The sequence below is a fragment of the Epargyreus clarus genome, unplaced genomic scaffold (genome assembly GCF_041222505.1).
Source record: "Epargyreus clarus isolate Ecla_fem2 unplaced genomic scaffold, WU_Ecla_fem_2.2 ptg000001l, whole genome shotgun sequence".
NCBI lineage: Eukaryota > Metazoa > Arthropoda > Insecta > Lepidoptera > Hesperiidae > Epargyreus > Epargyreus clarus.
This window is the reverse complement of record NW_027332209.1, coordinates 10472200-10487946: the sequence shown is the minus strand read 5'-3', so window position 1 is coordinate 10487946 and position 15747 is coordinate 10472200. Positions and strand designations below refer to the sequence as shown.

Below are 15747 nucleotides of genomic sequence, written 5' to 3'. Positions count from 1 at the left end.
AACTTTATGACCAAAACGATTCTCATACTCAGAGAACACCCGATTCAAAAATTATAATAATGATGATTATGATGATTTCCAAAGATTTGTTTATTATTTACAGATTCATCTGTAAATTTTCTATTTCTAACTGAGAATTCCGAAGTGCAAGCCGGATAGCGGAAGCGGGTGGCCACAGGAAGGGGTAGCGTCGGCGGCGCTGCGACTCTACACTTGAAATCCGAAGCAAAATAATTTTTGAAAAATATATATTTACACAAGGGTTCTTCTTAATAATCCTTTTATCATTTACTCTTAATAGAGAGGTATACCTACTTGAAAATATTTTCAACAATCCAATATTGTAACAGCAAAAAAAATATCTGTCTGTAATAACATTACTTTTTTCTATGATTTCTATTTTTTACTCTTTGGCTATATTGTCATTATTAAATTCATACTCAAACTCAGCCACGTGTTCAGATAATGATGTATGAAAGACGTATAATTTAGACTTTTGGGTATTATTTCGTACAGAGTGAGGATAAATGCAGGGCGGAGTGCGGGCGGGGCCCACACATGGCTAAACAAATGTCGCAAATTTTATATTGTAACACAAGTGCGATTTTATTTTTGAAAACCAAAAATATATCTATGGATTCAGATTTTAATTTCAATCCCTTTTCAGAAATCAAAATGTACTATTGATACGTATCACTTAGATTAGTTTAAGTAAAAACTTTGAAAATGTAGTAATTGTGTTATTAAAAGATCAGGCTTCTTTGCTACCTGGTAGCATCACCTCACCTACGTTCGCGTTAATGTAAATGTTCGCCTTAACAACATCAATATAATTACTCGTATGTTTTAATTAGAGTTGAACGGGGATTTTTAAACTACTCGTACCAATGACTTTACAAGTTACAAAGATTAAAACTTTTCTCTATTATTGTTATCTAAATAAATCTGAGTACCTATGTTCGCATAATATATTTTATAAATCAATTATTAGTGAAAAAAATTAATGAAACAAAAATCGCTTGCCACGTGAGTTCAATAAAAAGTTTGACATAACTTTAATTAATTTCATCATAAATTTGATAAGTAATTAATTTAAACTATCATTATTTTATTAATTTAATTAATTTTGAAAACTTCAATGAAAGCAATGTCCCAAAGACTTATCCTCGCATTATGTGACCAGAGGGCTGGCAGCTTTTTCGTGCAAAAAATTAGTCTCGCTATACAGCGAAGAAACGCTGCCAGCGTTCTGGACACTATGATATGTTTTATATGTTTAATTCTATTATTGTTTACTTATATTTTAATTTTAAAATTTCTAATTATTTTTTGTTTAGTTTACATTGGAATAAATTTCTTTTAATATTGTAAATTACTTCATATTATCAATTTTTCTCTAATTATTATTAATTAAAGTAATTATGTATAAATAATGTATTTATTTTTAATTTTGTATTTTAAGAAATAATGTATTTTGGTACAATTATAATAACGGTAAGAGTCTTGTTTACAAATTTAATCATTTTAAATATCGGCCCTGTGGCGCAATGGATAACGCGTCTGACTACGGATCAGAAGATTCCAGGTTCGAATCCTGGCAGGGTCGTCGATATTTTTGTTTTTTATTTGTGTTATTTTTATTTTATTTATTTACTTTTGCATTTTGATAAAGAATTTTATAAAATGTTTATGTAATTAATTTTTATTTTTTGTGTAACATCTAACTTTTGTAAATAAAAACAAATATGTATTGTTGTACTTTCCGGATAACTACAATATATATAACAACATAACCTTATTCCTCTCTTAATTAATTAACTATTTAATACAATAAATTAAATTAATGTTTGAATAAATTCAATCCTAAGAGTGATAAAGTTATACGGACATACAGACTGAAATAAATTATACAGACACCTTTACATAATACTCGTAACATTACATTCGAAAAACAAAATTAAGACTTAGATTATTATGCCAATTTTCTATAGAATAGGCGCCACCATTAACACGTGGATCGTCGTGGGGCTCTTTTTCATTAAGACGACACGACACCGGCAAGGCAAAGGCAACGACATCAGTGAACACTGAACACATAAATAGTTCAATGAAAGTCTACTGAACGCCTCTTACTGGCTCAGTATAACATCGACAAGCCGTTGATCCCGATTTATCGGTGTCGTGCCGGCATTTTTATAAATAACATCGTGACAATCGTGGACACATGTAGTGACCTAAGCTTCCATAACCACTGCCTCACGGCAGCTTACAATGCCGGTGGGCAGTGTTCCTCGAGGTCCGTAAACCCTGCGCCACGCGGCGAAGTCAAGCCGCGGCATAAGATGACCGCTATTGTATCGTATCGTAAGCTTCCATATTTGAAGACTATAATTGGTATAGGTACCTACTTCATACTTTAATTGACAGAATATTATTTTTATTAACATATGGTTAGAAAAATAAGCGTAACTGGATTATAAAACTGTCGCGCTGTAATGCATTGATATCGAACCTAAATAAAGCTGTCGTAATATCAGTCGATGTCGTACAGTCTATGCCGGTACCATGCCCATGTCGTGTCGTCCCAATTAATAAGTACCCGTTATCATCTCTAGACATCAATCAGATACATGACTTATTGGTTCCATTTTCGTGATAGAAACAGTAACCATACAAAGCACTTTGTTTCCCAACATAGGGCAAGTTATATCTCGCCATACCTTATACCATTATAGCATTTATTCTGCATCAAGTTCTAGTACTACATTAAAACTTTAGCACTTGAATCCGACTCACGTGAAATACATTTATATAGGAATTAGTGTTCCGTAGTTTGCTCAAAGGCATCTTACAAATTGAACTATATGCTTATTATTCTTGCTATTCGGTGCTCAAAACCTGGATTCTTGTTTTTTAGAATAACTTAATTGTTTTTTCGTCCATGATGATAAGTGGTCACTATGAGAACCCACTGTTACTTACACGTTTGACATAAATATTTGTTACAATTACATTTTGTGAAGAAGTATTTTAAGTAGCAAATGTAGGTATATGGAATTTACTGGTACTGGAATAGTTATACCTGAGGTCGGCAACTGTTGCATTGACGCCAGTTGGGTTAATTAAAGGTTAGTAAAAGTCTCGTGTAGATGTACCACACGCTACAAACTAAGAGGTCTTTGACACTGTTGTTACAGGGCAGGAACAGAAATGCTAGGTGCTTCCAGAGTGTAGGTACATTTGGGTTGCAGTCATTTTAATTTTAGTATCATAAGATTACTGTTACGAACTTACAACATAATTTTAATATCCTTAATACCTCCGCTGATCATAAGGCTGTCTAGGTGCGTATAGCCCCTTCGTATAGAAACAGTTTGGTATTTTTCTGTTATTAGTACATGCTGTTGTGTTATTTTGATTGATAAAGATAGTGTAGTATAAGCCTAGTATCTAGAACTACATGTTATACCCTCCAATCATGTTGTGTTGTTGTCCGGACCGCAACCAGTGCAGCCGCAGGCAAATGAGGCTGTACCTAAGTTCTCGTGATTATCAATGGTTTTGTATATGTTGTAAATTTAAATGTCACCTACTGTTAAGCGCTGCTGTGTTAGTGACTATAGTATGTTATAATACGAGGACAATTAAAAGTTATTCAAACTTCATTCTCTTGAATAGCGACGCATTTGTGGTCAACCTCATGTACAGATTTCAATCCAATTGAAATTGAGTACAGGTTTTATGGGTGGAAATAATCACGTGTCTTGCAAGTAGGTACTTTATCCTCGTATACTATTTTAGTTTCATAAAAATAGGTATTCTACCTAATAACTTGTATTTCTACCCAATAACAGCAGTATTTGGCGCTACTGTGTTCCGTTTTGAAGGCTGTGTAAGGGAGACAGAGTTTTCCTAAGCATTCTAGCTTAGTCCTCAGGAGTAGCGGCGCGTCTTTGGCCAACCTTAGGTAGGAATATCTAATCCTATCTGGGGTTGATTACGGATGTCCATGGGCGGCAGTAGCCACTTACCATCAGGTGGACTCCATGCTCGTCTGCTACTCCTAAATTATAAAAAAAAAGGTATCTACATCCAACTCGCAGCAGAAAGAGACACGTAAAAATCCATGTAACATCCCCAGCTATTTAGCAATGCATACATTCTCAAAGATGTACTCCGGATAAATTCAGAGTATGTATCCGCACTAAACTCTACTTAAACTTGGAAAGTCTCACTTCAAGGAGCGGAGAATCAATTAAAACTACTAATAAAGTTCTAAGATGTTTTACTTCACTCGCGCACTCGAGCACAACTTTACGTTAGTTCAAATAAAGCTGTCCTTCAATGGCGCTTTGGGAGTAATAAAACATATTTTAGTAGGAATGACAAGGCAATAATCAAAAGTGGTGATCCTTGAATATCTATAATCTACCTTAAATATTAAATTCCCTACTTCAAGTCACTCGTAGACATGTCACTGCTCACAAAGTAAGAACGCTTCATATTCTACATTGCCACAACTGTTTAATCAGTACCCTTACCATGAGTTTTCAAATATCCCACAATTTTATGTTACGTTTACTCAATTCAATATTCTGTTCCGTTTGCTTCTGTAGATTGTGGTAAGTGCTCAAGTCTTTCTGTCTGCCTCACATGTTCGCAAAAAAGAGAGACAAATCATAAAGCGCCATTTTGTCAATTTAGACATTTAATGATACATTACTGTCACTATAGTTCTGATATAATCCGCTGATTGGAATTTGTATGGGCAAATACGTAAACAAATACCAAAAGTCATATTTGTCAATACGTAATAACCCTTCCTTGGCAGTCAACTCTTTGTAATTAGGAAAAAAGGTGAGTTAATAAAGGGAATTGTTGGCATCAATTACTTTTACAAAAATCGAATCTATGTATCCTATCCCACCTATCCAACATAACCATCCTATGGACCAGATCTCTTAGTTTTATATTTTTTTTTTATATTTCACTCAGTTTTTTATTACTCAGAACAAACCCAGCCCATAAGATAAAGTAAGGAAAATATAGATAAGAATATTTTATCATTATTATTTTATAGTTTAGTATATTTGGTATTCATTTGCATCAATCTATTGTCATAATTATCTTTGATCTTTAAAATTCTAACAAGGGATGTTTTATTGGCCATTTGTTGCATAAACTTGATACTAATGATATTCATAACCGAATGGGAAGGGTTGGGGGTGCTATCTTCATAAACTATCAATGACACACTTGTTTCACTTTTCAATGCATATTAAATAACCACAGTTTTTGATATAGAAATATATTTAAATTGAGTATAAGGAATCTTCCTTTGTGATCATAATGCATTGATTAGTGGATAGGTAATGGTTTTAAATCGATGATAAGGAACTATTTAATACAAGCTTTATTTATACTTTTATAAAATAAAAAATAGCAAACGAGCATCCAGTCACCTGATAGTAAGTGACCACCGCCGCCCAACTGCAACCAGCCCTAGATAATATCAGTCGTATCTGAAGTTAGCCACAAGTACATTGCTACCCTTGAGGACTTCAGAATGCTTCGGATAAGTATGCTCCTTTACTACTTAATTAACATTCAAGGGTGACTCTAAACCACAACACAACAATAATTAATATTATTGTTATTAGGCAGAATAATACAAAAATATTTCAATTGAATTTTAGGTATAAAAAGATATGAAAGATTTTTGTCACTAGGAAGCTATAATATTTTGTCTTATATTAACTATTTATTTTTTTCTTAATTTTATAATAGTTTAGTGTAATTTTATAATACTATGTAGACACTTACGACTAAGAAGTTAATATTAAATAAGTCTTAATTTAATTAATAATTAACTAGGTAGGTAATATAAATATTGAATACAACAAGTATCATCAATAAGCAACATCATCTTAGACCTCTTAAGCAAAATGTAAAGCCTTAATGGATAATTCCACCCTAAATATTTTTACACATAGAAAGTGGTAAGGTACCTACACTTTTTCTTAACTTCCCTGCTCCCAAACTTGGATCTTACACCTCTCTAGACTAAGTTTCATACAAACACTACAATTACCGCGACACACCAGTCAGAATTCAAAATGTCACCTCTCCATTTCAGCACATTTTACCTCAAGAAGTTCATACGTGATTTTGTGTTTTGTAAAACAAAACATGGTACAATGCATAAACTTTAAACGCAAGATCGACTAGAAGCCATGGGGACAATAAAACAAAGAGGAGCATATCTGCCCGGAGCGGTACGATGCACCCCGTGCGACGCAGCGCGCCCGCCAATCAGCGCGCGGCCGGCGCTCCGCCGCGGCCCAATCCCGGCCCGCCGCCGCCGCCCCCGACACTCCGCCGCGTCTCGCGCCGGGGATGAATGAGACGCAGCATCCCTACAAAGATTTTACATCGATTACGGTGGTATGGGAGCGAGCCGTTTCGCTCTCGCCCGAGGGCGGCGACGTGCTATCCTCTCGCGCAGTCGCGAACAATTAGCGCGCGGGGCGGCGTGTCGGCGGCGCACCACGTCACTATAATGTGGTTAGTCAGTGAGCGTCGGGGCCGTACCGACGGCGACGGCACGGAACACGAGATTCGAAGCGCGGGAGAGCCGCGCTGCTCGCTCAGCCAGCGCGCCGGCCACAGCACGGTGGAGTTCAAGAGCGCGGCGTGCGCGGGGGCTTCCGAGCCGCCCGCGCCGCCTCTCACCACGTTGCCGGACCCGCAGCAGTTCAACATCTTCCCGGCCTTCTTCAGCCGACAGCTCAACTTCACGGGCGGCGGCGGCTGCGGACAGGGCTCGAAGATTATGGAGGAGTTGCGGCCGAACTTGGTGGGAGGACTCCTAGGCGTTCCAGGTCTCCTAGATGAGCACCAAACGGATGCTAAATTCCTTCCCTCGGGAGCGGAAAGCAAGTACACTCCGGACAAAGGACGCAAGTGTAGCAATGCCTCGTCATCTTCCGCGGAGGAGTTCAGCGGCTTGTACGGAGGAGAGCACGCGTCTACACCACCTGCGCCACCTCTTAGTCGGTCCTTGCAAGATCATACCGGTAAGTCTTTCTTACTATCACTAAATTTGCTACCTATAAGTATTCATTATCTATATTCATCATCGTACTACCTATTAGCTAATTAATGTGTACCTTTTCCTTTATACTAATTGATACAAAAGGCTACTCGGTGACGTAAGTACTTAATCTTTATGACCAATGTAAGTAACTTTCTTCTTAAATACGGTTAACAATATTGCTAAACTAATTTGTAACATGATTCGTTCAAGCATTATTCAAATGTAAAATGTATGTAAAAGCCAAAGGAAAAATTAGTGGCAGGGCCTACCTCAATAGCGGTATATTATTGCATCTTGTTATAATCTAACTGCCAAATCCTACTACGCCTATAATTATGCTATATATCTTCTGTGAAAAGCCTTATCAGTCTTATGTTTCCCGTGTTATTATCATATAGGTACTAACATGAATGTCATGTTGTAAAAAGCTCGCAATTCAATTATTCAAGAAAGTGTCAAGTAACTGGTATGCCCAGTGCTGAGTGGAAGTTCCATCGTAGAAATTAATTTGGCTGGGTAGTGCTTATAACTACCAAATATTTTCACATCTAAATTTGATCGTACCTGAATTCTAAGATACCTACTAGTGCACTGTGTGTGAATCTTTCATTACAACTTAATATGAAAGTTCAGTAATTGAGTACAAAGATGACAGCTGCGAACAAGTACTTACCAACTTTGACTACAGGATAGAATCTGTGAATGATGAGATCCATAGATGAACTACGTTAATGAAAATGAGGAGGCCCATGAAAAGACTTGCGACTTCACACAGAAGACTAATAACGGTCACAAAAGAAATAATATTAAGTGCCGTTGGCAAGTCGTTACAAAAAGGCAGTCTGCCTGCGACTAGTTCACCCTATAATCTGTAGATTACAGAAAGGACCGTTGGATTCAGTGCACACAGAACCAGTTAGAGTGGCACCAATAAAGAGGGCCAATGATCAGCAATATAACTCAGAATGCTGATGAATAAAAGGATTTTAGATGAAATTATACAACTGAATACAACCATCTATAATAAAGACTTTTAAAAGTATCCTTGACCTGTTGGAGATATCTATGAAATACAGGGACCTTAACAAGATGACTTAACTTAACAAGCCACCGCCACACCTATTTCTAAAGTGAAGCAGTTCTATCATTTCGATGGAAGATGAGGATGCCGGCTGAATTACCTGAGGTGACTATGATAGTTTCCTGGATCTCTGGATCATCCGGCAACGCATACATGATCGATGAATTGATTACAATTGTACCTACATGGGCAAAAACAACCACATAACATCAAATGGACTGCAAAAATACTTAATAGTCTAAGATTCCGATATAAGACGACCTTCACCGAGCTGGTTAATGGATAAAAAGTATTTTAAGTCTAATGAAATATGTCGATAATTATATTGCAAATGGGTTGTGTAAAAATATCAGTCTAGAATATGATTTTTTTACAATTCAAATTAAACTTTTTTTCTTAAACATTTCACTGGTCTGGTTTATGGACAAATTACACACCAATCGAAAGTATGAAGCCTATAGAATATGCAAATATTAGGTTGACTATTCTTTTCCTGTCACAACTCTTCGGTAAGCGGCTATAGACAGGTAAACAAGTTGGCCTATGTATATTAATTTTTCTAGTAACGAAACCAGTGAAATGTTTAAGAAAAAAAATCATATTCTAGACTGATTTTTTTTGACATATTTAATTTGTTATAAAAAACGTTTCATCCATTAACCAGCTCGGTGAAGGTCGTCTTATATCGGGTTCTTCTACTATAAATATATAGAAACAAAATAATAGAGAACAAATAAATAAAATACAAATAACAACAAGCTTTTTGTTGTATGCCCTGTGACTAATTGGTATTCACTGAGCAATAACCCACAACTTGCAAGTACCAGTTCCGAATTTCAACGTAGCTCTAATAGCGATATTCGGAAAGCAATTTATTTTAATAAATAAATAAATAAAAAGCAATAACACACAATACGTATTAAAATGCAAAAGAACAGAATGTTAGGATTAATTCATTACTACGAATTTGGCTTTCTAAACTCCGATTCTTCAATTTCCAAGTTTAATTCATAGACAGACTAGGCTTTGACAATAAAAGTCCAATCACTGTTATCTAATGCACAAACCACGCTAAGTTACACAAGAATTATTTACCAATTCATTAAGCCAGTAACTCCACTACTAAATTAGTATGAGATTTCGACGTCAACCTCCGACGCTATTGCCAAGTGCTGGGCAAGGGTTTCCTCTAGTTTAGGTCAAACACTGTGGTTGCCAAGTACGAGTATGTGGACTTTGCACAACATTAAGTTTTTTTTTTTAATTCTCAGATATCCTTTCGATTATAGTACAGGATCCCTAGTATAGTTTTCATCATTTATTAATAACAAGCTGATTTTTCGTGAGTAGCTTCGTTTCGACAAGACGCCCAACATTTTTCCTTACAGCAATGTTGGTAAATGGTAGCTTGATGGGGCAGCAAGGATTAAAATATGTTGACCGGACGAATTCTAAAAATTTATTACTAACCAAATTTTTCTTTGTTAATTATCAAGATAATTATTTAAATAACGTGAAAAAATATTTGTCCTACAAAATATAAGGTTTTTATTAAGGCGTCCCCCCTCTCCAACATGTATCATAAACAAGGCCATGAAAATTAATTACTAACCAGCTGATTTTTTTTTTATTGGCTGTCTACCATTTACATAGTCTACCATGCACATTGTCCTACAAATTACATGGTATGTCATCTCGGACCTACACTTAAAAGTTGTAGTACTAATACTTAATGTAAAAATAATTAGTATCAAGCTGAGTGTTCCAGAATAGCTTCGTTTCAATGAGACGCCCAACAAATTCTCGTACGAAAGTTCTCGATTGTGGTTTATAACTAAAATAATAGGGATGAAATATGTTGATTTGACGAATCAAAAAAAAAATATTACTAACCGAATTTTTTTTTATTAATTATCAAGACAATTATCTAAATAACGTGAAAAAATATTTGTCCTACAAAATATAAGGTTTTTTTTAAGGCGTCCCCCCTCTCCAACATGTATCATAAACAAGGTCATGAAAAATAATTACTAACCAGCTGATTTTTTTTTTATTAGCTGTCTAACATTTACACAGCTTACTACCCACATTGTCCTACAAATTGCGAAGTACGTTATTCCAGTCCGCCAGTTTTATAGTTTATTTATATTATATTATAGTTAAATTACAAATCTTGTAGGATTAATAAAAGTTACCCTTTTTTTTGTAGGACATTGTTTTATTTAGATAAAAATTATATTATCCTATCACGTGATACCTTTGTCCTACAGTTACTAATAAAAAAAATAATCCTGCGGAATTAACATCTTTTCAGCGTAGGTCCGAGATGACATACCATGCAATTTGTAGGACAATGTGCATGGTAGACTATGTAAATGGTAGACAGCCAATAAAAAAAAAATCAGCTGGTTAGTAATTATTTTTCATGACCTTGTTTATGATACATGTTGGAGAGGGGGGACGCCTTAATAAAAACCTTATATTTTGTAGGACAAATATTTTTTCACGTTATTTAAATAATTATCTTGATAATTAACAAAGAAAAATTTGGTTAGTAATAAATTTTTAGAATTCGTCCGGTCAACATATTTTATCCTTGCTGCCCCATCAAGCTACCATTTACCAACATTGCTGTAAGGAAAAATGTTGGGCGTCTTGTCGAAACGAAGCTACTCACGAAAAATCAGCTTGTTATTAATAAATGATGAAAACTATACTAGGGATCCTGTACCATTACTTATATGAGATTAATTAATAATCTGTCAGTAGACACATACTTTCCATTAATTACTACTACAAATAGAGCACATTTAATAAGAACAATTGTAAAGTACTTCGTTCCGGAGTACGGTACATTTCAGCATCATAATCATGAGGTGATAATTACACTCGAATAAGTTGTTTTCAGTCTAATTGATTTAATTTAATCGGGAACCAAGAGGTTTTTTATTAAATCTATCTTTATTCCTAGCTGCCATTAACGTACAGAACTGACTAGTATTTTGAAATTCAACATTGCTTAATAATAACTTAATAATGACTTGCAACTATATGTTAGACAATAGTTCAGACATATGGAAGGAAAGTGTCATCAACGAGTTATTACCAATTACTAGTAAGTCGGCCTGGATTACATGTCAACCTTTCATCAATCTTAAATGGTTTTAGGGTGAAGTCAAGTAAAGTAGGATATTTTTACCTATATCAAAATATCTTGACAATGTCCGAGAGGACATTCAAATGTTTTTAGATAAGTATAGTTTAAAAAACGTAATGGCCATGCGATCCTAATGTTTGAAACAAAACAATTGTACAATAGTATAGATATCTAATTAAAGTTATATGCGAATTAAAAATTAATCACTTGCCTAACGGGCCAAGGAAAACATCGTGAGGAAACCTGCATACCGAAGAAATCTTAAAAAAAAAGTTTTCACAGGTACATGAAGTCTACCAATACGCACTTGGCCAGCGCGGTAGACTTTGGCCTAATCCTTCTCATTCTGATAGGAGACCCGTACCCGGCACTGCCCAGTGCCAGCACCCGTGCCCAGTAATGGGTTGATGATGATGATGGGTATCAAATTACAGGGTATATCATAGAGAATTCTAAAATGATATATCATCACCGTTATGCAACAGGAAAACAATGAAAAATATAACTTCTAAAGCAATTTCTATGATGTTTGATGGAAAATGTAGCCTTTTTTAATTCAATTACAAACATTTTCATATACAAATGTACAAAGTTTTATAGAAAGATGAAGATTCAGAGGATGAATCTTCACCATGATCTTCACCTTCACAATCTGGGACCAGGTAAGGACCTGGTCCTATTCTAATAATAACAGTTTATGTTCCTATTCATTATTTGCCAATTATTACAATGAGAAACTGTATTAGGGATTTCAGCACCTCCACATAATATATCCTAACGTAGGGAGAATAAGTGATGATATATTTTAAAGAATTCCTTGTTAAAATTTAAATTACGATGGATCCACTTCATCTGCCACGGATATTAGATAAAAGGTTTTTGGATGTAAGATGGATAAAGCTTCATATCCTATGAAATGGAAACATATTGTTATTGTAGTAAATTAAAATTAATTGCAACTCTTTATAGTGCTTTTTGTCTGTCCGATTTTTTGCCGACTTTTTTTACTCTTACAATATCCTACTAAAACAAAATACAATCAAAATAATTACTCTTTTAAATAAAGAATATCCTTACTATATTGCTATCATGAAACAAAAAACATTTCTCTTCTATGATTGCTACATTCATAGGCACGCAACTTATGTCAATCATACTAAAACCGTTCTACAAAATTAAGCAACGTCGAGCCCAAATGGAATTTCAATGTCGAGTCTTCAGAGCAGTTCATATGTAGACCATTGATCAGGGCAATGATAGCTAGCCGATGAAACGGTGAAAGAATACAAAGTGAAGGTCTTAACGCTTAAAAGTTCTTTAATTTTTTTTTTACAATTGCATATTTGAAGGTGGTAGAACCCTTTGTGGTTCGACTCCGACGGCACCACCGCCACACCTTTTTCTGCCTAATAACAGCAGTGTTAGGCGCTGCTGTATTCCGGTTTGAAGATGGTGGTTAGGGAGACAGACTTTTCCGAGGCGTTCCAGCTTAGTCCTCAGGGGTAGCGGCGCATCTGTGGCCGATCTCAGGTAGGAATATCTAATCCTATCTGAGGTTGATTACAGATGTCCATGGGCGGCACTTACCATCTGGTGGACTGCATGCTCGTCTGCTACTCTTGTATCATAAAATATCTCATAAGTAAATATCTCACACCTCCCAATTCCCAATGCATTTGTTCAGCGTGGTAAACTATGGACTAAATCCGTGTTACTCTGAGGGGAGGCTCATGCTCTACAGTAGAATGGGTTAACGAAGAGACGCCTTAGTTACTAAACGCTAACGTTTTCTTCCAATCCCCCAATGTGGTAAATAAGACTTTAGATAGAGAACCGGAGACATTAACCAAAATATTTACAGGTATTAAATAGGCAAGTCATAAATTAAGTGTTGAGTTGAATCATTTTACATAAAAATGTAAAAAAATAAATAAAAGGCAAGTTGGTTTCTACGTACATGAAAAATTGGTTCATTTCCACTAATTCTTTCCTAAGCCTGCTTGGAGCTTTTAGTGGACCGAAATATCCAATATCACCGGACTCCACTGCACTATGTCATTAATGGTCCCCATATTCGAGCTGACACACTAAAGTTTTGCACAAAGCAAAAAGTTTTACACTATAATATAATTTGAACTCAAAGCAACATTCGTTATTGGACTCGATTAAAAACGAATCAAAACTGGTTACCGCCGTCCGAAATAAGACGAACTAATGAATGCGAGTAGAACATTTCGGACACGTATCACACTATCCGGAATGTACGCATATTACAATTCCAATTAGAGTAATATTGCAAACAATCGGCCCGGGGCTGACGTCATGAATACGAAATGTCACTAACGACCGCCCCCTCCCCCGCCGCGAGCGAAGCCTGAATTTTCAAGTGGCTAGAGTGGTAGAGTTGGCAAGTTGAATAGATACAATACGAATGTACGGTGTATTTATGCTTGTGTGCACACGAGGGCGGGACGGTACCCGGTAGAATAGAATTGTCTTCTGAATTATAATTACTTTGCATCCCCTTCCATCTTTGAAAAATGTACGTATTTGTTACGTGTACGCACGCGTACTGAAATACTAACGTAGTCCGTTAGTAACACATATTTTAAAAATGTTACACATATTTTACAAATTCGTAATTCGTAATTCGTAATTTACAGTAAATTTTGAAAATTAGTGTAAATTAAACATCGCGATTCGTAAATTATTATTCTTTTTTTTTCTCTCTAATAGACCTGCCTGCGCCTCACCTAAATTTAATCCAGAACCAATTTAGTCTAGAACTAGGAAAGCATAGAATCATAAAACGTTATCGTTTCAAATTGTGTAGTTTGAAAAACATGTCATATTTACCTTTGCATAAAACACAATAAAATAAAAAAACTAATTTATATATTTTGGTAACTTAAAAAAGCATGTATCTAGGCATCGAAAGTGGTGGTTATAGTTTACCTTTACATACATTTACTTTTATTTATATAAATAGCTATAAACTTATAATATTAATATTGCATAGTTACATTATAATACCTGCCTATAGGCAGACAGTATTATATATTCATAGGTAATCTACATAGGAGTAATTGAAGGGCATGAGTACGCACGGTAGATTACAGATAGTAATTGAAGCTTAATAGAACTTCGAAATCAGGAAATGATAATACTAATGTAGATATGTTGGTATAATATATAGTTGAATAGTTCCGTCCGTAATAATTCCTTCCCTTCCATTTGGAAAGATGCCCATGTCATCCCTTTACCCAAAAAGTCCAACCCTTCCGAATTTGGGGACTTCAGACCCATATCCATACTTTCTTTCTTATCTAAAGTCCTCGAGCGCCTCATCCACCATCAGCTTAGCTCTTTTCTGTCCGCTAATGCTCTACTTAATCCTTTACAATCCGGTTTCCGTCCTGGTCATAGTACGGCTACTGCATTGCTAAAAATCACGGACGACATACGCATGGGGATGGATAATCGACAGCTGACGGTGTTGACGCTGTTGGATTTCAGCAATGCGTTCAATGCTGTTGATTTCGATATCCTCTTGGGGGTCTTGCGTTCTCTCTACATATCTCCGACGGCTATTGACTGGTTTCATAGTTACTTGCATGGCCGCCGGCAGCGGATTCAAATTGATGACAAATTTTCGTACTGGTTGAATACGGTTGCCGGTGTACCGCAAGGTGGCGTGTTGTCTCCTCTCCTGTTTACTATTTTCATAAATTCTATTAGTCTTCATCTCACTTCGCTCTACCATCTATATGCAGATGATTTACAAGTCTACAATCATGCTTGCTTGAACAACTTACCCAACGCCATCAGGATTACTAATGCTGATTTGGATTGTATCTCGACTTGGAGCAAAACCTTTGGCCTAAAATTAAATGCTACCAAGTCTCAGGCTATTATCATAGGGAGTTCGCGTCTGATCTCTAGGATCGATTGGCACCAGTTACCACCAATCGTACTGGATGATGTGCGTATTCCCTATAGCAATAAGGTCAAAAATCTGGGTATCTACATGGACCAACACCTTTCATGGATACCTCAGATCTCAGAGGTCAGTAGAAAGCTCTTTGCTGCAGTGAGCTCGCTACGTAGGCTAAAAAATGTTTTACCCATTCCAACTAAAATTACGCTTGCACAGTCCCTCCTCTTACCAATACTTGACTATGCTGATGTGTGTTATCCCGACATTACCGAGGAGCAATTAAATAAGCTTGAGCGACTCCAAAACTTATGTATACGGTTTATATTCGGCCTAAGAAAATATGACCACGTTTCAGAATATCGTGCTAAACTCAAGTGGCTCCCAATTCGCCTTCGCCGGAATGCTCATATTCTATCTCTTCTCTATTGTTTACTATTTAATCCAACCGCTCCTCCTTACCTCAAACAACGCTTCCA

General features: G+C 35.9%; 1 protein-coding gene and 1 non-coding gene across 2 annotated transcripts in view; both read left to right on the top strand.

Moving 5' to 3' along the window:
• Positions 1 to 1533: 1533 nt before the first annotated feature.
• On the top strand, positions 1534 to 1606 carry TRNAR-ACG (transfer RNA arginine (anticodon ACG)). The gene has a single exon. It is a non-coding gene; the product is annotated as a tRNA-Arg (tRNA).
• A 4953-nt stretch (positions 1607 to 6559) lies between these two features.
• Positions 6560 to 15747, top strand: part of LOC140747403 (uncharacterized) — a 33857-nt gene continuing 24669 nt past the window's right edge. Inside the window, exon 1 of the mRNA XM_073079873.1 lies at positions 6560 to 7076. Within this exon, the coding sequence (XP_072935974.1) occupies positions 6560 to 7076 (517 nt within the window). The remainder of the gene's footprint in view (positions 7077 to 15747) is intronic.